The sequence below is a fragment of the Alosa pseudoharengus genome, unplaced genomic scaffold, assembly GCF_046254945.1.
Source record: "Alosa pseudoharengus isolate Yale_2024_CS ecotype anadromous, Long Island Sound unplaced genomic scaffold, YU_APseudo_1.1 YU_APseudo_1.1_scf_4, whole genome shotgun sequence".
Classification (NCBI taxonomy): domain Eukaryota; kingdom Metazoa; phylum Chordata; class Actinopteri; order Clupeiformes; family Clupeidae; genus Alosa; species Alosa pseudoharengus.
The window spans coordinates 16,096,708-16,121,162 of NW_027468774.1; the positions used below are offsets into that span (position 1 = coordinate 16,096,708).

General features: G+C 45.0%; 5 protein-coding genes across 5 annotated transcripts in view; 2 read left to right on the forward strand and 3 right to left on the reverse strand.

The window, feature by feature from the left end:
- Nucleotides 1–1,301, forward strand: part of vat1 (vesicle amine transport 1) — a 27,104-nt gene extending 25,803 nt beyond the window's left edge. Inside the window, exon 6 of the mRNA XM_076265013.1 lies at nucleotides 1–1,301. This exon is cut by the window's left edge and continues 2,850 nt beyond it. The gene's annotated coding sequence lies outside the window, so the exon portion shown is untranslated.
- Nucleotides 1,302–3,497: 2,196 nt separating this feature from the next.
- Nucleotides 3,498–5,553, reverse strand: LOC143101795 (E3 ubiquitin/ISG15 ligase TRIM25-like). Its single transcript, XM_076265014.1, has one exon. The coding sequence runs from the start codon at nucleotides 5,408–5,410 to the stop codon at nucleotides 4,568–4,570; it is 843 nt and encodes a 280-aa protein (XP_076121129.1). The 5' UTR covers nucleotides 5,411–5,553; the 3' UTR covers nucleotides 3,498–4,567.
- Nucleotides 5,554–5,859: 306 nt separating this feature from the next.
- On the reverse strand, nucleotides 5,860–9,797 carry LOC143101797 (E3 ubiquitin/ISG15 ligase TRIM25-like). Its single transcript, XM_076265017.1, has 5 exons — nucleotides 8,645–9,797; nucleotides 8,233–8,328; nucleotides 7,816–8,049; nucleotides 7,469–7,628; nucleotides 5,860–7,234 (listed from the first exon to the last, which is right to left on the reverse strand). The coding sequence occupies exons 1-5, from the start codon at nucleotides 9,230–9,232 to the stop codon at nucleotides 6,858–6,860; spliced, it is 1,455 nt and encodes a 484-aa protein (XP_076121132.1). The 5' UTR covers nucleotides 9,233–9,797; the 3' UTR covers nucleotides 5,860–6,857.
- Nucleotides 9,798–9,922: 125 nt separating this feature from the next.
- LOC143101796 (uncharacterized) lies at nucleotides 9,923–17,473 on the reverse strand. Its single transcript, XM_076265016.1, has 6 exons — nucleotides 17,403–17,473; nucleotides 15,784–15,976; nucleotides 14,717–14,826; nucleotides 11,841–14,600; nucleotides 10,388–10,605; nucleotides 9,923–10,279 (listed from the first exon to the last, which is right to left on the reverse strand). The coding sequence occupies exons 2-6, from the start codon at nucleotides 15,965–15,967 to the stop codon at nucleotides 10,177–10,179; spliced, it is 3,375 nt and encodes a 1,124-aa protein (XP_076121131.1). The 5' UTR covers nucleotides 15,968–15,976; nucleotides 17,403–17,473; the 3' UTR covers nucleotides 9,923–10,176.
- A 521-nt stretch (nucleotides 17,474–17,994) lies between these two features.
- On the forward strand, nucleotides 17,995–22,154 carry phb (prohibitin). The gene is made up of 7 exons (XM_076265018.1): nucleotides 17,995–18,111; nucleotides 18,627–18,729; nucleotides 18,971–19,132; nucleotides 19,247–19,389; nucleotides 20,211–20,327; nucleotides 20,520–20,615; nucleotides 20,776–22,154. Exons 2-7 carry the CDS (start codon nucleotides 18,645–18,647, stop codon nucleotides 20,986–20,988), a joined length of 816 nt encoding a protein of 271 aa, XP_076121133.1. The 5' UTR covers nucleotides 17,995–18,111; nucleotides 18,627–18,644; the 3' UTR covers nucleotides 20,989–22,154.
- The last annotated feature ends 2,301 nt before the right edge of the window (nucleotides 22,155–24,455 follow it).

Genomic DNA, 24,455 nt, shown 5'->3' on the forward strand with positions numbered 1-24,455 from the left:
CACCCTTTCTTCTCTCCCTCCCTCACACACACATCCACACACAAACCCCGCCCCCCACACACACACACTCCTGCAATCTCTCCCGTCGGTGGCTCACTCTCTTTCTGTGATAAGTGACCTGTATTGGTTTTGTATTATTTGCACTCTGCTTGTTGATCTTAAAGCACTTACAATGATGGCAGTTCCTCTCCTTTCCCCGTGGGCCACAGTATCCGTCCAGGGTTTTGCATGTTACCCTCCGTTGCAGACACAACTACACACACACACACACACACACGCACACACGCCTGCGTCGGGTGCCACGCACACATTCACAGAATCAATTTTTCACACAAGCGCACTCACATACACACACATTTATACAGAAACAGACAGACATTCACATTTGTGATGCAATGCTCTGCTTTGACTGGGTTTGGTGCGCCAGACAAGGCCACCCTATCAGATACGGTCAAAGAAACTTTTTTAGCCACTCATTCTGCCAGCGTCGTCCACCACAGCTGACCACTATTAATACACAGAGCAGAATCATTCAGAGCACATGAGACACAGCCAGCTACAGACAACTGGCCAATAGGCCTGGCCCTGGTCTGACACCAATCCACACCAGACCAGAGCCAGATCTCACACAAAGTTAGACGCTATCTGGACAAACAGACACACACACACACACACACACACAGATACACACACACACACACTAGCACACACACACTGCCTCTTTCATTCCAATAACTCGGAGTTTCAGCTGTTTGGTTGAAATTCAGCGGTGCACTGGTAGAGGCGTGGTTCTGCCGTCCTGGTAATGGAGAATCATGGTATTCTGTCATTAGAACCAGAACGGAACCCAATTTCTGCTCTGGTCTGGGTGCTGGCTCTCACTAGCTCTGTTCTGTTGGTTGAGCTCGTTCCTTATGTGTTCCTGATCCTGTGGACGACACCTCAGAGTTGGCTGGGGTGTCACCTGACCTAACAAAATACTCTTGTGAAGGAAGTCATACTATTAGTCTGTTTATGTTTTTATCCATCTGTTTCCTGTTTTTTCTTATCTATTTGTTTCAATGTTTGACGAGTGTTGGAGCTCAAAGGTCAGCCTCTTAGAGTGAAAAAAGAGAAAAAATGAAAATCTTGTTGTCACTGTTTTTGCATCCTGACCGAATGTGCCAAACTGTGTTTGACCCACCTTTAACCATGCCAAGCAAATCCTGCTACTGTGCTTTCTGTTAACAAACAAAAAATGATAAATGAAATGTTTTCTGGATACATTTCCTATGACCTTGCTTCAAAAAAAAAAAAGAAAAGAAAGCAAACAGAGTCAAAAATTGTTCCTGGCGTGTGTGGATGAATATCTGTGGTTTCCAGTCACGATGCTCATAGGTGCTGACCGAGTTCTTGCTACCGAATATCATCTGATGCTGTCACAGAAATTCCATCCCAACAATGCAGAGTGTTTGTGCTGGCGACTGCAGGACGATGGCTGTGCCTGCATACCAAACAAACTCTGAAAGGTTGACCACAGAAAGCACTCCCCACACACATCTATCCCCTGCTCTAATCGGTAGGCCTAATGTGTCGGCTCAGCCAGTGCTTGATGCAGTATGCCTGCATGTGTCAACATGTCACAAGTGGCTATAGAGAGTTTGGCCTAAGCGCTCTGGTTACAAATCTGTTTTTCAGCCCCCATTTTGTAACAAAATACAGCATATTTTGTGAAGCTTGTGGCCATTTACTAGGCGACACACACACACACACACACACAATCTCAAGAAAGATTCGAAAGCCAAGTTGTAAAATATGTTGCTGCTCGAGAGCATGGAAATCAGATCATCTCTGCTCTGCTCCAGCTGTGGTGCAGCTGTCCAGAGACTGATCGAGCTAGACGCTCGGGTCCTGGAACCCATCTCGTAGAGTGCTTTCCATGGCAGTGGTCATAACAGCAGGAACAAACCACAGACACTCAAACTCTCAAAAGTTGCTGTGCTAGAATCGATAACCCGTCTTCAGTGACTTCAGATCAAGGCGCTGAGGGTTTTTTTTTCCGTCTTTCCGTTTGCTCAGCTGTGTTTTAATTGCTAATTACATCCATCCGGCCTCTCAACTCAAACAGACCCTAGTATCAACATCTGGACTGGAATGACACACATTTATTGGCATGTGTGCTTAAGTGCGTTGAATTCGGCCCTGAAATTTGACTATGAATATATATTTTTTCTTTGTGTAGGTCTGAGCCAGTATGGCAGCGTTCGGGTCTCAGTGGCAGGTGTGCATGTCTCCAGTGGGTGGGGCGGAGTGCAACTGGAGAGCCAGAGTGAGACGCTGCTCTGAGCCAGACCACTTCCTCAGGATGATGGCTTCCCCAGAGCAGGAAGACAAACGGAGTTCCGCTCACTCTCTCTGGTCTCTCAGCCACTCTGCCTGAGCTCCAGATGCACTCTGCCACTAGACCTTTTAAACGATCCCTGAATCAGACATTTTAACCGATCCAATTTCTCTTGGCTTTTAAGGATTAGAATGCCTGATCAGGGTTAATAGAGTTAATTGAGCAGTTAGTCGGGTGAATTTGAGAATAAAAAAAAACAGATGTTTCACTGTTTGATGATACAGTCACTTCAAAACGTAGCTGTGCTTGGAATATTGCTTGGAGATGCTTAGATGAGATTCTAGATTAATTCTATAGATTTGATGCCACACTGTAGATGATCTGCTCAAAATATGAGCTAAATGCCTGTGTCTATGGCATATGGCAAGTATATAAAGATGTGCTTTTTTCAGTATGAGGGTCAGCCATAGGTTAGCCACTACAAACATGTGGACACATTTTCACTCATAGTATTGTATCAGTATTTTACTTCATCGTTGACACCTTCTCTCCGAGCACAGCATCCCCACACAAACCTTGCAGTAGCTTTTGTCTGGTTGTAAAGTTGTAAATTTAGCTCAGCTTTCAGTACAGTAGAGAAAGTCCTGATAAGAATGTGTTATGTGCTTGTTGCCTCAGTGTGTGTGTATACTGCCTGAATAGTGCTTATATAGCTTAACCATTAGAACATTTTCACCGCATTAAATCTGGTCTGTCACAGCGTCCAGGTCAGCCTGTATCTTGTGATTGCCAGCTCAATATACCAGTGGACACTCTGGGGAAATGCTGCACAAAGTCGAAAGTCAGGGTCAGTCTCATTCCTCTTCACACTCCGTCCATCCGAAAGGAAAAGGCTTCTTCCACACACGTCAGAGATTCAACCGGTTGTTTTACTCTGTTTGTTTGTCTGTTGATTTGTTTGTTGATTTGTTTACCTCCTCTCCTCTCTCTTCCCTTGCATTCGTGGTCTCTCTGTTTGGTTTTTTGGAAACCCTCTGAAGTGCTGCTGCTTCCTGTGCTTGACTCTAGGTTGGAGCAGCCATAGAGCTCGTAATGCTTCTGTGTGTGATGTTACCATATGCCTTACATGTTTTCCAGGACTAATAAATGAGCATAACAAAAAAGGTTTTATGGGAGGAGTTTTTATTCATCTGAACGGGAATCTACGCACACACATAGAAGGCTCATTGATACACATACAAAAGAGACTCTGTAATGTTTAATGAGATGTCACCTAAAGTCGCATAATTGGTATGAAATAAACATAAAATCTGAAAAGAAAGAAATCTAATTGACAAAATAGATAAAAGATAATGTAATCAAAATGAAATGTAATGTAATGTAAGATAATGTAATCAAAATAGAAAAAAGATAATGTAATCAAAATGATCATGATGTTAGATTTTTTTCTCAAAATGACTTATTATGGAAAACGTCATAAATATTTTCAGTACCAAAAGTTAGGCTGTCCAAGACAACATGAAAAACATTTCTGTATGCCCCTACTGAGCATTTCAGCAGTAGTTAAAGCCCACTTCATTTCCTAATTAAAGTGTGAGAGATGAATATAGAGTGAATGAACAGCCACCCAAAGTGGAGCTCTGTGACTTCCTAGGACATCTAATCAACACAGTGGAGTACTTAATATCCTTATGAAAACAAGTGTGCAAGTGTGCAAGAGGAATGCACTCGCATGATTACATACAATTTCACGCTGATGTACAGAGAGATGATGAATTGTCTTCCTAAGTCTCTCCTCAGTAAAATGGGTCACCCTTAGATAATTAAACCGTGTGATGGTGTTTTAAAAGGTTAACTACATTCATCTTGGTGCATGAATATGCAAATATAACAGGTAAATGTTAATTTGACATGTTCAAAGACAAAGTAATTACACCCTCAGAAATTATTGTCAATCATTGTCAATATGATATTGGTAATCTTTTCAGGTAAAACAAACGTTTTATACATTAAACATTGCACAGCATTTATTGACCATGATATAAGACTTATCCTGAAAAGTGCAACATGGAGGTTTCTGACTTCTGTGTATGCCTTGTATGTGTACATAGAGGTGGGTCAAACAGATTGAGAGCATTCAATCCTTACCCACATTGTGTTTTTCGGACACATCACAGCCTGATAGTGGGTTTGCTGCTCTCTCCACGCAACTTGACTGCATGCCCTGTGCCAAAAATCAGCCACTTCCTAGTGCCCAGTCTGCCCACCCTTGTCATGATGGCTCCTCCGGTGCCAGCTCCCATGTGCATCTGACTTATGTTCACTTTTTCCGTGCCCGCTGCCATGCTTCCTCCTCTTGTGCCCACTGCTCCCATGTCCAGTTTTTACACGCCCACCAGTGTGATGCCCAGCCTTCCCATGCCGATGGAAATGGCCATCTCTGTGCCCACTCTTGTGCCCACTGTTCCCATGATTATTAATCGAGTGACCGTCCTTTCTGTGCCCACCGGGTGGTACCAAAGACTTGTCAGCCAACACTACATCATGTCCTCTGTGTTCATCCGTTGTGCAGAGACGACAGATGAAGCTCTGGTCAGAGCGACAGTACGCATCCAGTCTCTTACCATGCCGTGAGCAGAATTTCAACTGCTGCTCGGTGGGTTCGATCACCTTGTGCCTCTGCCCTGGGTGGAGGCTGTCGTGGAGCCTGAAGTGAGTCTCGCAGTAAGAGGCGACGCACACCAAGCACGTTTTGATGGCCTTCTGTTTGCGGTCAGGGCAGACGTCGCAGCCCACGTCCCCTGGTCCAGCGTAACAGTGGCCGAGGGGGGCGGCCCGCAGGCTGGTCCTCTTCAGCCTCTCCACCACCTCAGCGAACATGGTGTTCTTGTTGAGGGCTGGCTTGGACTCGAAGATCTGCCTGCACTGGGGGCAGCTGTAGACCCCTTTGTGGTCCTCCTGGCCCCAGCAGTCCTTGATGCAGTCCATGCAGTAGCTGTGTCCACAGGGAATGGTCACTGGGTCCTCCAGCGGATCCAAGCAGATTGGACAGCTGAAGGGGTCCTGGTCCTCCAAAATTCCATCCGCCATGTTGCAGCCGTCTGCTGCGATGCAGCTCACTTAGCCACATGAAATACTGTTACTGTGTTTAATGGCTCTATGTCCAACACAACGATTATAAACCAAAACTTCCTGGTTGTGTCTGTTTACTCCCTAGAACAGTCAGAGACGCAATAGGAGGGAAGTGGTGGGAGTGGTCAATTCCTTTAACTCTGGTTTGACTAGTTGGGTAGGCATCACACTGCCTGAAGCCAAACAATGCAGAACAGGCTGAGCAAAAATGTGCGTCTTTCTGGCAAACTCCTGTAGAGGTAACCCATTAGAGCTTCCTGTGCGTATTACTACTACATGTACGTGATTGCATTCCCTCTAAGTTGCTGTAAAAACTGTTGTCTGTATTACAAAAATATGGTAATCTAAACTGGAAAACAATGCAAAGTCATTAGATATGGTATGAATCAAAGAGGCACTAATGTTTTCCATATTCTTTATTTTTTAAACCCCAAGAGTCTACAGCCAGCAGATAAGGACACCATATAACGTTACTGGAAACATTTAAAGGTCATTAGATGGCATTGGACAGACCAAACTGTCCTCAACAAATAGAGCAGACTACAGAATACAGGCAGTACAACAGGCTAAATAAGGTGGTTGGTAGCTGGGTCTGGTGACATATCAGGGACAAAGCTGAAGTGAAACAGACCCACCTAATTAAACTGTTAAGGCTGTAGTGGTGGATAACAGCATGCTCTCAGAGACGTATGTGTCTGTAATCAACCCAGGTTTCCCCAGTTCTCTCCTCCTTCTTGCTGTGTTCCACAAAGCCCAGACAGCACTGGCAACAGGCCCCCCACGCCCTGACTGAGGGCCACTCTAGTCTCATTACCTTGAGTGACTTCCTCCCTGGTTGCTTGAGACAGCAGAGGCTGGCAGTCAGCATGCATGTAAGACCACTCATTCAAACATTTTCATTACTTTGTGACAGGCTAGTGGCAGCACTGCCTACGTCAGTGGCACAGACCAGGACTGGTGCCAGGGGCAGCGGTAAAGAAAGAGGTCTAGGAAGCAGCTGCGGCAGACTCAGGCATGGATCCCTCGCAAGGGTGGTTCCCACTAGCCTTTGGGCTGGAGAATGCGTCAGGGCCCCCTACAGGAGACTGGGGGAACTTCAACTATAATCACTTATGTCCATCAGAGGGCACCTTCTTACCTGTAACAGGGACACAACCAATGAAACTACAAATTTTAGAACCTCATGAGGCCTCCCTAACCTTTTGTCCCTGGATTACCATTCAGAGATCCAGCCATGATTTTACTGGGATACATCATCATCATCATCATCATCATCATCATCACAAACATACCATGCCTTTTTATGTTTAATGTCAGGCTATACATATAGTCATATGTCATCTATTTCAAATGTAATGCAACTAATTTGTACCCTATGAATATACTGCTTTCCTTTGTGGGGGAATCACTGTTTCCATGTTGAGCCCTCTTCCTGCCACTCTCTCCTTCGAGACTGCTGCCTCCAGGGGTTTTGCGTTCTTGACCTCCTCTGCCCCCTATCCCCTGGGCTGGCCTCCCGTGCCCTCCACTCAGACTGCTTTTTCCTCCACGGCGGCAGTGCCCATCCTGGGTCTTGCCTCGCTGGCTCCTCTGAGGCCGCACGCCTCCTCCATGGTGCTGAGGGGGTCTGGTGCGTTGGCGCCTGCTCCTCTGAGTTTTGCCGCCTCCACTGTGGCTCGTTGCGACATGGCGCCATCTCCCCTTCACTCTCATGCTCTCTCGGCACCTTGTCTTTGCCCTGCCAACCTTTTCCATCGTCAGTTTTATGTGTAGATACATGGTCTATGGACGTAAACGAATGTTAATCCCATCAAGTAGTTAATCCAAACTTCTCTACATACTAGTGGGATACTGTGGATAGTGTCAGTTACTGAAATACCATATAGTTTATAATAATAAAGAGGTTAAGAATGTAGGTTATTAGACTAAGCAAGATCTCATATAGTCAATGTAGTTTCTGCAGTGATTTTGAATAATCACAGCAGCTCAATTACTGCTAAAAAATATCTCTCTTACCTCCTTTAGATATCTTTTCCATCGCCTGCTTGCAGATCTCCTGTAGTTGCTTTTGCAGGTCAGAGATGGATTCCCTCAAGTTTCCAAAAGAGCAGCGTGTATTAATGACCATGCTGGATGGATCTTCAGATACAGCAGGGCCACATAGAGGCTGAAAACTCTAAAATCAGTACAGGATAAATCATAATTATTAGTGGTTTGCAGATGGTACTGATTTACAAATAGTAGATAGTTTGTCTTTCCAATGTGAATGTGAATGACTCAAATCTTTTTCCGTTTAAATCAACCCCATCTAAACAGGATATAACAATCATGTGCTGCTGGTAAGGCAATGTTAATACTGGCACCTGAATAAAGTTGATGTGGTCATCGGTGTCTGAGAGCTTGTCCATCTCAGCAGCCCTCTCCTTCATCTCACGGCTCTCCTTGTCCAGTCTCTCCAGCAGGGCTGCAGCACGCCGGAGTTCAGCCTCCTCCTGAGCCCTGATTACATTCGTCACCTTGGAGCAGATCCTCTCAGCTGAGCCAATCAGCTCCCCAAACACTCGCTCACAGTCCGCCACACACGTCTGGGCCGACTCCTGATGAGGCACAAAATGGGAACACGACCCCATTTGAACTGCCCTGCCCGTGGCTGACACACACGCACGCACACACACACACCAAACTGGAGCTTTTGTAGCATAGGGTGGGGTGCATGTCATCCTAAAATCTCTTATGATCTACTGATTGTTTTGTTCTGTTATTGTATTGCTTGTGTTTACCTTGAGAGAGTCTGTGGCCTTCCCCAGGTCCTGGGCTTGCATCTCTTTCCTCTGGACACTCTCCAGGGACTTCTTCTGGGCCACACCCAGCAGCCTCTGGAGACACATTAATCATTCAGAGCCTGCCGTCATGCACTGAGAAACAGGAAACTCAGAGGTAATACAAATGTAAGGGCAGTTCGGCTTCTTTATTATAAACTGTAAGCCACACTTTGACAGGCTATATGACAGTTTGGGTGGGAACAGCTTTCAGTCTATGCTTACTGAATTTTACAGTGCCCAAGATAGATTCGATTAAGAAATAATACCACCGGTTAGTATAAAAGAGATTATTTTGTTCAGACTCATTATGTACCTCCTTGCTAACTACATTCACCCAAATTGAATTATCTTAGTTTCAAAGTTCAGATACCTGCTTGTCAGCACTTCCCACAACTGAGATGGTTTCATGGCTCTTGTGTGTGTCGTCCATGGCGCAGAGACAACAGATAAACTGGTAGTCAGTGCAACAGTAAACCTCCAGTAGCTTGCCGTGGGCTGTGCAGATGCTCTCCTGCAGTTTCGTGGTGGCACTGACAACCCTGTGTTTGTTTCCAGCATTTAATTCATTGTGAAGGTTGAAGTGAAGTTCACAGTAAGAAGCTAGACAGGTCAGACATGACTGGGTGGCTTTCAGTTTTCTCCCAGTGCAAACGTCGCAGCTCGCGTCTTCAGGTCCAGGGTATGCGGGCTCTGCAGACACAGGCTGGAGTCCAGTCTCCCTCAGTTTCTCCACCACCTCGGCAAACATGGTGTTCTTGTTGAGGGCAGGTCTTTCACTGTAGACCACCCTGCAATAAGGGCAACGGTAGACGTCTCCTTTGTCATCATCCCAGCAGCGCTTAATACAGCCAAAACAGTACGTATGTCCACATGGAATGGTCACAGGATCATCAAGCAGATCCAGACAGACTGAACAAGTGATCTGGTCCTGAGACAGCACGCTGCTGAATCCTGCCATTGCCTGTGCTGTGCTGTGATGGAAGGCAAAAGGGCATAACCGCAGAGCTCTTTAATGCCACAGGATCCTCTCAGTTTCATTTCCTGCTCAGAGTTTCATCTCTGAGTAAAGAGGTTTGCCACTATGTGAACAAGAGAACTAGGCATGTATTTTTTATGAGGTTGCACATTTTACAACTACACAATTACCATGCATTTCCAATGCAAGGGGCAGTACTTTGTGCTTCAACAAGTTTTATATAGGGAGAATAGCTCATTATGCAAATTCTTATGAGATGATGATGTGTCTCACACTAGGGCAAAACTGAACGTTTGGATGGATAGTGTGTGTGAGAGAGGGAGACTGTTCAAGACAAAATATCTGAACAGTGGAACCAGACTGCCCTGTTAATGGATCAGGTGTTGTGCTGACTTATCAAATGTGCAGGAAAATGGGGAAATCATTATCTCCTTTATTAAATGGATGGACAGGATGGTCCCTGGCCAAGCCGAGTCCTGTTACTTCTCCTAATTGGCTGTGTGAGGGCATTTCAATGGGTAATGAAAAACAATTCAGAGAGAATCGCCCAGAGATTTTGTAGCCTCTGTCTGATATGCTGGGCTGATACAGAAGAGAGGCACTGATTTTCTACTCAAGACTTGTTTGATTAATTAGAAATACAAATCCTCATAACTGAACAAAATACTGTGACATGTGTAAATGATTTTACTGTACAAAAAATTGTCAAAAATACATTTGGTATTGGTATATATTTAAAAAAACACATTTTTAAAAGACAAGAGTTGAACATCTTCAATTATACAATTTCCAAAATTAAAGCAATCCACTAAAGTGGTTGATAAAATAGATACAACTAAAAAGATTTTAAAAAATTATTCTAACACTCAAGGCAAGCGTTTTCACTATTTTGGAAAGGATTACAGTGCACTTTTGATTCTGCTTGGTCATGGTTTGGCTTTGTCCTGAGTCACTGGTACGTCTTCAATTCCTTGAGCCTTCAGGGCCTCTGACAGACGACTCAGGTAATTGGAGTCTGGATAGCCATTTCTAAACAAACAAACACAATGCTTATTGGGTGCTTAATAGATTAATAATAAAATAAAAAAAAGTACTTGGTATTTTTGGTCGACTAATTCCATTACTGTGATGACTTACCCACTTTTACCACCTTCCATTTTTGTCTTGTGGGGAATGTTGTGCCACACAACCTTGGCACCAGTGGTGTTGCCCATGGAGATGGAGATGGTGAAGGTGAGACCCTGCCGAAAAGCTCTCTCAAGGAGTGGCAGGAAGCCCCTACCTCTTGCACTGAGGGGCAGATAGGCCTCAAAAACTCCCCCCTCGAACGGTGACCCTGGACAGGGATGTCCCTCCTAAAAACAGCAGGGGTAAAGGGAATGAGACTGGACTGTATGGGATTAATAGAGAGTGGGGAGGCTCTCCGTAGACGGGCTCTGGCACCACTCATTTTTTTTTCAGACGAGCGTGACAAGGCGGAAACAGTTAGATAGACTAGTTCGAGGGCAAGCGAGAGTTGCAGTGTTTTGTTACAGTCGTGAATTTTTAATAGTTTGCTGGATAAGTTAACAAAGTTACCAGTGAGAGTTGCAACACATGGAATTAAGAGGAAAGAATAGAAACGATTTATTTTCAAACAAAGGATATCTATTAAGGCCTGAACAAAATCTCTTTCCACTTCAGGAAATAGGGTGTGGGCATCATGACGTAATTACTCCGCCATGTTGATTGCCTCCTTTACCGCTACTCAGACTACTGCCTATGACTACTGCGTAATGTACTCCCTCTCAGCCGTTAATAATGCTGATTTTGTCAACATACCGGTACCTGGCTTCTCTATTGAATGCGTCCCGGTAAATTCCAGATCCTTTTCGGGATTATTCCAGATCCTTTTCGGGATTTTAACATATTTCTTCTATCTATTTTTCTATCTATTCTTTCTCAACTCTACTTCTAGCTACGTCTCTTCATTCAACAACGTTATGTCAGAGTTATTTTAACGTTCGCGTAGCCATCAACATGGCCGCCACGTCCCACAATGCAACGCGGATCCCACGCCCTATTACACAAACTCAGCCAGCTGCTAGCTAGCTAGCCAGCTAACTAAACTGTTTAAATTATTAAAATTTCCCTCGGGATGACTAAAGTACCTATCTATATATCCAGCTATCTACCTGTGCACACACCTTGGAAACTAGATGATAATGATGATGGTAGTTGTGAATAGTAGCAACCAAAGTCTGAAGTATCATCACAGAGGCTAGCTACTAGTGTTTCTTACTGCAGCTTCTTCTGCTGTGTAACGTAGTAAGCGTTAGTCTTTTCACAACAGCGACACCTCTGTTCAGGAGAATATTAAAACTAGTGTCGCGACCACCACGCGTGAGTATACAGTAAATGGTTACGGCACTTCTGTGACGTCACATTGTCGCGCTACTGGTCGGGTGCGTCGAGTATGTGGGACATTTAAGTTTTGTGCAGGAGTTACAAACTGCTCTGGTCTCCAGAGCAACTATCACAAATGTCTAACTGAAGCTTCTGCTGGTATGAATACAGCCTAAAATATACAAATTGTGAATCCCATTCTTACATCTTGAATGCCATCAGTGATGACGTAGGTGATTTTGGCTGTGGTGTCTCTGGCATGGCCCGACAGGCTGAAAGGAAGCTCCACACAGCTCATGGTGCCATGGATACCCGGTACAGATTGTCCCCGTAACCGGCCAGCCGAGGCTTGGTCCTGGTTTTTGTTCTGTTCTTGGCTCTTATTTGGAAGTGACTGCTCTGTCCCTTTACTAGAGCAGAGCTGGCAGTGGCCATGGAGGGACATGCACCGACGACACAAAGTCAACCCACATGCCATGCGTGCCAACTGTGAACAACTCTCCCCACAAATGCATGTGGTCACTGTCGGGCTGGGATGAAGGTTAGTCTGTTTGACAAATTCTTGTGCTTTGGACAACGTAACTGGCAAAGAGGATGGCTTTTCATCAAACCTCCATGCCACTGCTCCTTGGCTTGTGTCAGCCGATGGGCTTGGAGATGTGTACGTCTTGCTTTTCCTGCCTGAGGTGGTACCACCCCTTTCAACCTTCTCCCTGGTGACAGGCTCTTTCTTTGCTAATGGCAGGCTAAGCCCTTCGGCCGTGGGCTCCAATGGATGGCCTTTCCGTCTGTGGGTGCTTTCTGTAGGTTCTGAGGGGAGTCTTTCTCCTTTCTGTAGGTCTTTCTTCCTGTTTGTATTTTTTTCTGTGTCACTGCTGCTGGAACCTCTTTGGGTGTGGTCGGGGTCCAAGCCATATTTTGAAGAGACTGGCTGTTTAAGGAAGGGTTGAGAGGGGGCCTTTTGCCCGGGCCCTCCAGAAAACACTTCTCGCAGCATTGCATCCACCTGTGAACACAGCAGTTTTGGGCCAATCAGGTAGAGACTTCCTCTGCACTTTCGCTGGCTAACCTTGCTGAATCGTGAACGTACGTCCGCGCAGCAGGCTTCAAACACCTCGTCCCCCTCGACAATGCCCAGGTCGGACAGACGCAACTCCATAATGCTGAAGTCCGACGTCACCATGGAAACAAGTTTCTGAAGCTCACGCTGGCAAGTGACCACCACACTTGACTCAGCTCCCTTCAGAACCACCTTAACACCAGAGTCTGTTCCTGACTGACTCTCTGACATCTGCAAGTCGGACGTCATATCGTCCAGGCGCGTGCGGTACGCCTCCTTCATGTAGGACCACATCAGCTGCGGCACTATGACCTCGGCCGAGTGAACTCTGGTGATGCTGTTGGATCTTGGTCTGCTGCGAGGAGCGGAGCCCGTTGCCTGCGCAGCCTCTGGTTTCGCCTCGTCCTGCTTCGCTCGGGTCCTGCCCGAGAAACTGCTAGCTCTCTTTAGACCAGAAGATCCTGAAGACCCAGACGGAGGACCAGGCGGATGAAGTGTCTTCACATCTAAAGGAGTTTGAAGTGGTATGGATGAGAATGAGGTGCCGGCACGAGTGGATATTGTCATGGACATGGGCACAAACATGGCTGCAGTGGTCTGTGGATCCGTGCCTCTGAACAGAATATCCTCTCCAGTGCGTTCAGGTGGCGAAATCTGGAGTGCTGCAAAATCTATCCCAGCGCCTCCAGACAAGAGCCTGTCTCTGCCAACTAACGAGTTTCCTGATGCCAATAGTGTCTCATTTTTAGTAGAGAGCCTCTGCAAATCTAAGTCTCTTTGGTCCTTCAGGTCACTCAGGTCTCCAGGCTTAGGCCCCAGCCCCCCTAACGTTACTCCAGAGCTCTTAAATCGAGCTGCCAGCTTGTACTCCATCTTGCGATCCCCTCCAGAGGTACGAAGCATCTTGCCCAACCTAGGATCCTCCACTGTGGGTTTGGAGTCCAACCGTTCCCCTTGGCCTGCATCAGAGGGGCTGGAGGCTGGTGAAAGAGTATGTGATGGAGAATGTGAGGGTGAGTGAGCAGATGTGGCAACAACGTCCTCCTTTCTCAGGCGATAGCCCAGCATTAAAAGCTGTTTGGCCTGAGACACGTCACTACTCTCTCCAACAATATACACATTTTCATCATCTTCAGTTAGCAGGAGCTTTGGCAGCAGGGACTGAACATTCTCCAGGGCTCGTGTACTACAGAGGGTGCTTTTACTCAACTGAGCCCTGCGCAAGGATGCCTCCTGCTGCTGCTGGAGCTGCCGTAGCTCTTTCTGGGCACGCGCCAGACGCTTCAGTGTGCGCCCTGGGACTTCCGACTCCTCTGTGACCTTTGACCTGGCCTGAAAGAAGAGAGTGGTGAGACCATGTGAGGTCTCGTCCACCACCTCCACATTGTGATCCCTCAGGATTTTCCGATACTCCTTACACCTCTGCAGGTACTGGAACAAATCAGAGTCCATAATCAGGGAGAGATCCTCCACCTCAGCATCACATTTTAACTCATCCTCCAGCCTCAACGGGTGACTTCCGGGCAGGCTTAGACCCAAGGCACCTCCCTCGGCACCCAGGTTCTTCACTTCCTGTCCTGCAGACGAACCTAAAGCTCCCAGTGCGAGTGGGCTGGGAGGTCCATTTGACTCCGGCCACATCTGCTCTGACTGTGATGCTGTAAGACCAAACCCATTCTCCTCCTCTGGCCTTGGATTCCTGCCCCGACTGTGCTCATGTAACTCGAGGATGTGGGCCACAGCGGGCTGCATCTGAGAGTACGGTCCACTTAATGAGCAACGGTTCCCCTCTGGAGAGGGGAAGCTGATGTGCAGATCTGGGAACTGGCGCTGCAGGCTAGTGACTGCCCTCTTACCCAGTGGTAGCTGATGGCAATCTACAGTCACCGACATTGTCAAAATAACCTGGAAGACATGAAAAGAGATGTTGAAGGAGGCAGCCGAGAAGAGATTATTTGATGATGGCATATGAGGAGTTCCGTGGCTTTAAACACTGTAAACAAAACGACAAACCACCTCACCATGTCTGGGTTGACGGCGGGTTGTGCACTGGCTAAACTGACAGAAAGTTCGTGCCTCTGGCCATCCAACTCCAAAATGTGGGGGCGATGGTTGAGCACGCTCAGTGCCACTGTATAACGTCAGAGAGGAGAGATCAATCACATTAGAGACTCAGTCTAACTCAGCACTGCACTGGCTGAATAACTTAAGCCACACACCTACACACGCTCACACACTTATTCACTAAACACAAATGACCAGTATTATGCACGTGCATGCACGCACACACACACACACACACACACACACAACCACAACCTATTCACAAATGTACATACGGTAAATACAGGCACACAAATACATAGATACACGAGTCACAGATATACAGAGTTCAAATATCAGATTGCCCCGACACTTTCAAATGCATTCCACAATTTACACATGATATTCACAAAAACAATCCAAAAACACAAACAGCAATTATATTACAGAGGCACAGAGCAAAACAACATTGAATAATTGTTGAACTCTTACCACCCTACTGTATGGTATACACCAACACACACACACACACTGCCTATCTCTACAGCAGGTCCCACCCACTCCCTCTAAATCAATTGAGGCAGCTCGTAAAAAAGTCAAACCACATCTCCCCACAAGCCAACTTACAAAAAACAACAACAACACAAAATGCAAAGTTCAAAACACTGGAGCACCACGGCAGGGCACTGCCCAAAACCTGAGCACAAATAGCACCAGCAATATTTGTGCTACTGGTGTAATCAGCAAGCCATATCCATCAGCTGTCATCACATAAACAATGTCTGGATCGCCTAGAATCCCCATTCACTCTGGTCTTGTTTCCAGTCAGCATTCCTAGGCACAAACCACTCAGCCCCACAAGCTCTCCCTATGAGGTTAGGGCAATGACACACATGGAAAGTAAATAAGATGCACAAACTTAACATGCGTAGGCATTCTCTCTCTCTCTCTCTCACTCACACACACACACACACACACACACACACACACACTCTCTCTCTTGCTCACACACACACACACACACACACACACACACACTACTGACCTTTTCTATCCTCAAAGGTGACGAGGGCAGACCGTGGCCTGGCTTTGCTGACAGTGACGGACAGCACCTCACCTCCCCCATTGCTGGGGCGGAGGAAGTGTATCAGGAGTTTGTCAATAAGACGGTCACGCTCAACGTCACTGGGCAGACCCACGATGTCTAACGACCGGCCCAAGCCTGCCATCTGCTGGATCTACTCTGAGGAGAACAATGGAAAAAAAAAAAATCAAACTATAAAATTTGCATTTTACCATGCCATTAAGAAATGAATTGGTGCAAAGGACAACAAATCATGCATCTCCAGATGCTGACAAATTAGGGATAACTTTCTTGTCTAATAGTAAGAGCATAATATTTGTAAATTAAAATATTTTTAAGATAAAAGGTAAAACGCACCCGCAAGCTATATCTAAACTAATCGAATGGTCGCAGTTAGTTCTAGCCTCTTTGATAGAATTGAATCACTGCTGAATAATTATAAAGCTTGGTTGTTGCCATGACTACTCATCAACAAATCCTTGCCTTGTGCTAAACATAATGTCAAAAGCATTCTGCATGGAAGCTGCCACTGTTGCCAACCGGTTGTCTGGGATGATTGTAAATAAGAGCCGCTCATGGGTAAATGATGAGGTCACAGTAGCCTACTTAAGCTGAAAATTCTAATCGGCTGTTTGTGCAAGCCATGTTGTTGAAACATGTTCTCCATATTTTCACATTTAATGCTTATTATCAGCACCAGAATAGTGGAACATGTAAACCATTCTGGCACTCATGCTTGACCGTCTTTGTAGTTTCACAATAGTCTTGCTCAGTGTTTTGAGATGTTTCCCAGTCTGCTTTGAGGGGGAAACCATCCTGTCACACAGTAAATCCTTACTCAGGTTGCAGTTCTTGACATTCAGAAACTGACTCATCTGGATTCACAGACCCTTCCAAATGAACATATTTTGTCTCCCCCTTTTATTGTCCACGCACACAACTCTCGTCTCAAATATCCAAAGGTTTTCCTAACCTTTTCAACCTGTCCCCTCCCATCCACATGAAAACACTGATCTGATTGGATGGATGAGACAAAAAAAATCAAAGCTTCCACAGTGGGACCACCACCACCTGGCCCCTCTATTGCATCCTTCTTGACTACATAGGCCTATGGCTCGATTAAAATAATACGGTGTGAAATGTTAAACAAAAGAAATGAAATACCAAATCCACACAGGATCACAAACAAACAAAAAATCAGCAGGTGGGCGCCAACCTCTTGGTGCGCGCGGGAGGACTGCTAGCTAGCTTTAATCACCACAACATATTTACCCCAAAATGCATTGTCTACAAGACAGGGATGTGAAGGTATGGTTATATGTAACAAATCGATCCAGTGTTTATACTACCAATAGTAACACATAAGCTATCTTGAGTCTAAATAATCAAAATTTGAGTTTGAAATGCAGCTGTCTGCAAACAGAAACTGATTATCAATTTGTCACAGAGAAAGCTGACTAGCGATGTGCTGCCTTTGGTACGACAATTCCCCAGCTAGATGCACACTGACATTCAATATGCTATGCATGTATTCTGTGCGTATCACATCAGTCATCTCTCGGACGAGAAGTGCAGTTTACCTGGCTCTGAAACGCAGAGAGATAGCATTCGTACTTCGCACTCACGCCGACATCTTCGCAAACCAGGAAAGTGAAACTTCTATGAAGAATTGAACATTGTATTTCTGTGGCTTGCAGCTAGGTGGCGTTTTAAAAGAAACGTCAGATTTGAGACAGGGGTTACAGAAGGACAGAGGGGCATGGTGTCAGACAGGCTGGCCACCAGTTTGAGTTTAATAAATACATGTGAGTGCTGTCAGCCTTACTTTACTTCCAGGGTTATTGTTTAGTTAACAAGCGCGCACGCGTTTGTGTGTGTGTGTGTGTGTGTGTGGTGTAGGCAAGTCGTTTTCTTATTTCCTTAACATACTCTTATTTTTTATTGTATTTTGATGTATTTTCATTTTCTTTAGAGAAGAATTGATTGCAACATTTGCTGTGGCAGCGATACCACCATTCATGCTAAACTATTTTTATAATTTATAGATCAGCAAAAGCCACCTGAATGCATGCACACACAAAAAAACTTAATCTACCGACATATCTTGGGCAGTCTGGACCGACCAATGTCATTTCACAATACATGCTAGACATACCTATGACAGAAGTCATCTGACCAATAAGAAGAACTCTTATTAGGAGTCAAGCGCATGCTCAGTAGGCTCAACATTTCATGTGTGTCTTACATCGCGAGTCCGGTGGAGGTCACAGTGAATTGGTAAAGCATTGGGTAAGTGCAGAAATAACAGAGCATGTGTTTGAAATATATGTAAAACATCCTCACTAAAGTATATCTATCACGTAGCATAAACCCATAACTCTTCAATTTAAGAAAGTAGTTGCGTTTTTGAACGTTGCTGGAAGACTGAGTGAAGAACGTCAAGTTCTAAGCTGTCTTCCATGCTAGTTTACATCAGCTAGCACGCATCCAGTGTAACGTTATCAAATGAGCTTTGTCACTGTATTTACTATCCAAGGAAAATTTTAGTTTAACGTTACTGACGCTTAGGCGGTTTTGCAGGTGAGAGGTTAACTAAGCTTCTTTTACGCCACATGGTGTCTGTCTGGGTAGCCTACTGGGTAGTCAAGATCAGAGAATCTTGTGTTCATTAACGTTATCGTCTGAGCTCCCAAGGGTGTCTTAAAGAAGGGGCAGAATTTGTCAACGTTGACGGTTTGACGTGTTTTATAAAAGAAGACATCTACCTCGCTCTAACTGAAATTATTTCTCTATTTATTTTTAAGGACTGATCCTTTCCCATCATGGCTAAATTGTTTGAGTCAATTGGAAAATTGGGGCTGGCCCTGGCTGTTGGTGGAGGTGTGGTGAACTCTGCCCTTTTTAATGGTAAGTTTTTGAGACGGCTTGCGGCATTTTGGATGGACTTTTGCTTGAAGTAGGATGTCAACCGTTGACTGGTACTTTTTGGTGTTTTTCAGACATATAGTGTGTAGCAAACTAAATATTCTTTCCTTGAGTTGAATAGTAATACACATAGAATTCATATTGTGTTTACTAATGCGAGTTAACACTCAATGGAGTAAAAGCCTACATGTTGATGATCCATCATCCTGTATGTGTGTCATAGTGGACGCAGGGCACAGGGCAGTGATCTTTGACCGGTTTCGGGGGGTGCAGGATGCCGTAGTTGGGGAGGGGACACACTTCCTGATCCCCTGGGTCCAGAAACCAATAGTCTTCGACTGCAGGTCTCGTCCCCGTAACGTGCCAGTCATTACTGGAAGTAAAGGTATGTGCCGCTCTGTACACCTTCTCCATCTCTGTTGGAGAAGGACCCTTCTCACAGGCCCGGTCATTTGTGTGCATGTGTGTGTATTTCTCAATATTTGTGGCCCACTTGCAGATTTGCAGAATGTGAACATCACCCTAAGGATTCTATTCCGGCCCGTTGCTAACCAGCTACCACGCATCTTCACCAGCATTGGCGAGGACTACGATGAGCGAGTGCTTCCCTCAATCACCACCGAAGTGCTAAAAGCAGTTGTGGTGAGTGACTGACTGTTGGTTCTGTCCTGATGTGAAGTACAGTAAGGATAGAGTGGAAATGAATGACCTTAGTCTTGACATTGTGTAAACAATTATGTGCTAAATTCAACTACTCCTGCAGATTATCTTTAGTCCTTATTCAAGACTCACTTTTATTTCTTTAAGCTAATGAGAATATACAAGGTCGGAGAACATGATCAACGATTAAAGATGTGCCCACCGCTTTGAAGCTTTTCCAGTTGTCGCCATGACCAATGTTTCTCTTATTCTGAAATATGTCTGGAGCTGATGTGTGTATTAGTTAATTAAGGTTCATGAACTTTGCCATGGCCAGTTTGATTACAATAACTAATATGTAATAACGAGTGAGACTACAAATGTATGTTTGCACAAAGATGTGTTCTTCATGCAAAAAGTGAACCTCTTAATCCTCACATAAGAATGAGCATATTAGCCATTGACGTCCTCAAGGTCTTGTATGGTATAGATATTTGCATTAAATAAAAATGTTGTAGGCCTAAAATGTCAAGCCACACAACACACAATACCCACTCATCAAACAACTCGCATCATCTTAACTTTCCTACAGTCTACATGTGTAACTGTTACACATTAAATCACTATATTTCTTGATACAATAAACGTTGTGATGTATTTAACCCTCTCAAGATGGTTCTTGATATGCTGTTGTGTTGTGCTTTCAGAATCACTCGTTTGTAGTAATTGCTATAGGCAATGTGACCTGTTTTTTTGTAATGCTTTAGCAGAGATGATTACATTTTGACTATGTGTTGTACTGCCTATATCATATGTGTTTGTAGGCCCGGTTTGATGCAGGAGAGCTGATCACACAGAGAGAGTTGGTGTCCAGGCAAGTCAGTGAAGACCTGACTGAGCGTTGCTCCACATTTGGCCTTATTCTGGATGATGTGTCCCTGGTAAGGATTCCTCCTCCTTAGTTCTCTCAAGACTTTAGACTTCTCTCAACACCTCCTAGTCTTTGACTCCCTGTGTTGTTTTCTCCACCTGTCGCTCTTTTCTCTTAGTTCTGTATGTATATCTATGGGGTTTCGTTTAAGCTGTTGTGTTCGTTGGTTAGTCTCATGTTGGCACGCCCTCTGTCTCTGCAGACACACTTGACCTTTGGTAAGGAGTTTACGGAGGCTGTGGAGATGAAGCAGGTGGCACAGCAGGAAGCAGAGAGGGCCCGGTTTGTTGTGGAGAAGGTAAGTGTTTACAATGGTTGAATATTGTAAATTTAACTGAAATGTTATCTGTCTCTACAAGAATACTCCCCTAAAACATGCAGGCTTCAGAAGGTAAATAAAACCTCTCTCTCTCGCGCGCGCTCTCGCTCTCTCTCTCTCTCTCTCTCGTTCCCTCCAGGCGGAGCAGCAGAAACAGGCAGCCATCATCTCTGCGGCAGGAGACTCCCAGGCTGCCCTGCTGATCGCCAACTCGCTGGCCACGGCCGGCGACGGCTTGGTGGAGCTGCGTAAGCTGGAGGCGGCAGAGGACATCGCCTTCCAGCTCAGCCGCTCCCGCAACGTCACCTACCTGCCCTCCAACCAGGGCACACTACTGCAGCTGCCCCAGTGAGGGCAGTAACACCCACACACACACACATATATACATATACACACACAGTAACGGACGTAACTCCAGACTGACTCACGCATAGACTGTGTTGAGCCACTGAAAGGACTACCAATCTCAAACCCAGAATGCAACTCGATTGTGACCTTTACGTTGTCGCTCCCCCGCTTAGCATTTCTTTGTCACTTGCTTACTCTCTCTGTAATAAAAGTATGAGGTCTTCAGATCATGGTTGAGGAGCATAGAATTGAAGGTGTGTTTGTGTGCATGTGCGTGTGTGACATTAACTCTTGTGGTAAAGCTTTATCTCAATTTAGCAAATGTTTCTGAAGGAAAATAAAATTACCGGATAGTGTCACACACACACATCACTATGCAGTGACATGATCCGTTGTGCATGCACCTCCTCTGAAATGAAGCAGACAGTCCAGCTTAGCCTTTTTTTCGCTGAGGCACAGGAAACGTGTGAGAAGTAGCAAACTGAGTTGTGTTATGTCTGGGTAGAGGACAACATGTGCTTCTTGGAGGGGGTTACAAATCGAATTAATAAATTATAAATACCACCAATCATTCAAATTCATTACTGGAAAAGATAGCTGTTGTATTGCCTGCTAGCTTATTAGCATTTTAAATTAATCTTGCCATTGAACTGAGGTAGATCTCTACAACAAGACCATATGTAACTATAATATCAAATATGTTGATGTAACAAATTGATACTGACATGAGAAGTGTTGGAATTGACTTAATCATTTTCTCAAGTATGTGGCACTTGCAGGGAATGGCATTTGGATCTCCCTATGTCCTTGAATTTTCTTTGGAACGCTAAAAAAGGTATATAGTACAAGATAGTACAAAGTACAGTGATGTGTCTTATTTTTGGTTGGAGTGTGAATGAAAAGTATGGGACTGTGTCTGCACTACCAGTATCCTGCCCCTTGAGAGCTTAATGGGTCAAGGTCCTACCATGTCCAGTGCAAAATGTGCCAGAGTGTGTTCAGATCAGGTCATTCATGCACACAAACAATATTGATTTGTGTTTGGCTTTGTGTTCTGCTGTGATTGATATGTTTTTGTAAGTTTAAGTTGAAGGTAAATATGTGAAGCTCTGCATTCCGTGCTGAAAACTCCACTTGATTCAATAAAAAATATCATATTTCTACTGGAAAGATCAAGGTAGTATGCACTTAACAATAACATGACTTAACGTTTATCCTACAGTTGTAAAGGGCAAAGAAAATATTTCATGTAAAATTCAAGTGTTTATGTAACAAATCTGGAGTTGGTGAGCTCTTACAGTACCTCATTTTGACCACTAGAGGATGGTATTTCCTTTACACTAGATTATCTGTACCAGAAGGAAGCCATGACTGATAAGAGTTGTATGACATGAGTCTCTCCTTACACATTTCAAGTAACAGGTAAATAAATCAATAAGCTTGTGTTCCACGTAATGGCAAACATGAAGCATGTTTGGTACTGAAAGTACCCTAGAGACCTAGTGAATCTTGCAGCACACTTGAATTGAGATTTGATCTGGTGTCAGCCATGCAGGCTATAAAAGAATCAGCTGCTCTCTTTGAGCCAGTTTAACTAGTCTGTCATAATCCTGGACATTAGACAAGTTACACCACTGAATATACCATCTTTACTCATCCAGCCTCTCAAAACACCATGAATAGGTCCTGGTTGCAAAAGTTTTGCCTATAGAGTGCATTGCCCGATTTGCAGATGCCAATTCATGGTATGCAAAAAGATGGAGGTGTTGAGGCATGTTCGTTTTGCTCAATATTCAATAATACATGGCAGGTTAATGTTAATGTTCAAACTACTTTACATTTCAGTTCCTAACCATGCTGTTAGAGCACTGGTTATTTAGAACAGGGGTTTTCAACTGATTGTGAACCAGGGACCACCACTCTGACTAATTATGTAACGCCATGACCACCACTGAATAAAAATACTGATTCCCACATTGCAACTACATTACTGAATCCATGGTCAGGGACCACCAGCAATGTCCTCGCGGACAGTACCCACAGCTTGCAATGAATTAAACCCCCTAACCTGCACCCATCCTTGCTGTACATAAGTCCTTAATGAACACATATTAGCCTTCTACACTTCAGCGGTTGAGAGTGTTCTAACTGGTAGCATCATCACCTGGTATGGGAACTCCACAGTTAGAGATTGTAGTACTCTGCAGAGAGTAGTGCGCTCAGCTGAACGTACTATAAGAACTCAACTCCCTGCTCTACAAGATATCTATTCCAGAAGAGTACTCCTAAGAGCCCAAAAGATTCTGAAGGACTCTTCTCATCCTAACAATGGATTATTCCTACCGCTGAAATCAAGAAGACGCCTATGTAGTCACAAAGCCAGAACAGAGAGACATAGGAGAAGTTTTTATCCCCAGGCCATCCGAACTCTGAACTCACACTACACTGACTTTGCACACATTCACTCCTCAGCACTCTCAAACATTTCCCAACTCTGAACTCACACTATACTGACTTTGCACTCATTCACTACTCAGCACTCATGACCCCCCCCCCACACCCACACCCACACACACACACACACACACACACACCTACAAGACTTTTAGCACTTTTACATCCCTCTCCCTATGCTACAGACCTTTTATTTATTTTCTTATTTCATCACACGTCAAAACACACAAACACACACACACACATATCTGACTTTCTCCAACTTTTGCACATCTCCATAGAACTTTTTATTTATTATTTTTGATTTCTCCTCCATCTACCCATGTCCTTGATTGCCTAGTCTTTCTGCCCCCCCCACCCCCCACCCAACCCCCAACACACACACTTACATCATCACTGTCATCACTTCACATACATACAGCACACTGCTTGCTACAGTAAGCCTCCTCTACATACTTGCTGCACACTGCCCCCCCCCCCCCCCCCCCCCCCCCCCCCCCCCCCTACATACACAGCACATTGTCTTCAGGATCTTCTCCAACACACATCCTCTACATACTTACAGCACACTGCCCCCACCTACCCACACACACACACACAGTCACTGCTCCACTCCCCTCCCGCCCACACACACATCTTCACTGTCATCACTCACATACATCATACATACAGTACTCTGCTTGCAATAGTAAGTCCCTGCCCCCCCCCCCCCTACATACACAGCACATTATTTCATCAGGAAGCTTCTCCAACACACATCCCCAACATACTTACAGCACACTGCCCACACACACACTACACACACACACAGTCACTGCTCCACTCCCCTCCCGCCCACACACACATCTTCACTGTCATCACTCACATACATCATACATACAGTACTCTGCTTGCAATAGTAAGTCCCTGCCCCCCCCCCAATACACAGCACATTTTCTCATGAGGAAGCTTCTCCAACACACATATTGCACACTGCCCTCTCCCCACATACACAGCACACTATCCCATCTCCCCTGT

Coding starts and splice junctions, on each gene's coding strand:
- phb (XM_076265018.1), top strand. CDS start 18,645: ATGGCTAAATTGTTTGAGTCAATTGGAAAATTGGGGCTGGCCCTGGCT. Junction 18,730..18,970: donor GAACTCTGCCCTTTTTAATG/GTAAGTTTTTGA, acceptor TGTGTGTCATAG/TGGACGCAGGGCACAGGGCA. Junction 19,133..19,246: donor AGTCATTACTGGAAGTAAAG/GTATGTGCCGCT, acceptor GCCCACTTGCAG/ATTTGCAGAATGTGAACATC.
- LOC143101796 (XM_076265016.1), bottom strand. CDS start 15,967: ATGGCAGGCTTGGGCCGGTCGTTAGACATCGTGGGTCTGCCCAGTGAC. Junction 14,827..15,783: donor CACCTTTGAGGATAGAAAAG/GTCAGTAGTGTG, acceptor GACGTTATACAG/TGGCACTGAGCGTGCTCAAC. Junction 10,280..10,387: donor ATGGAAGGTGGTAAAAGTGG/GTAAGTCATCAC, acceptor TTGTTTGTTTAG/AAATGGCTATCCAGACTCCA.
- LOC143101795 (XM_076265014.1), bottom strand. CDS start 5,410: ATGGCGGATGGAATTTTGGAGGACCAGGACCCCTTCAGCTGTCCAATC.
- LOC143101797 (XM_076265017.1), bottom strand. CDS start 9,232: ATGGCAGGATTCAGCAGCGTGCTGTCTCAGGACCAGATCACTTGTTCA. Junction 8,329..8,644: donor TGGGAAGTGCTGACAAGCAG/GTATCTGAACTT, acceptor ATGTGTCTCCAG/AGGCTGCTGGGTGTGGCCCA. Junction 7,629..7,815: donor ACCACATCAACTTTATTCAG/GTGCCAGTATTA, acceptor TACTGATTTTAG/AGTTTTCAGCCTCTATGTGG.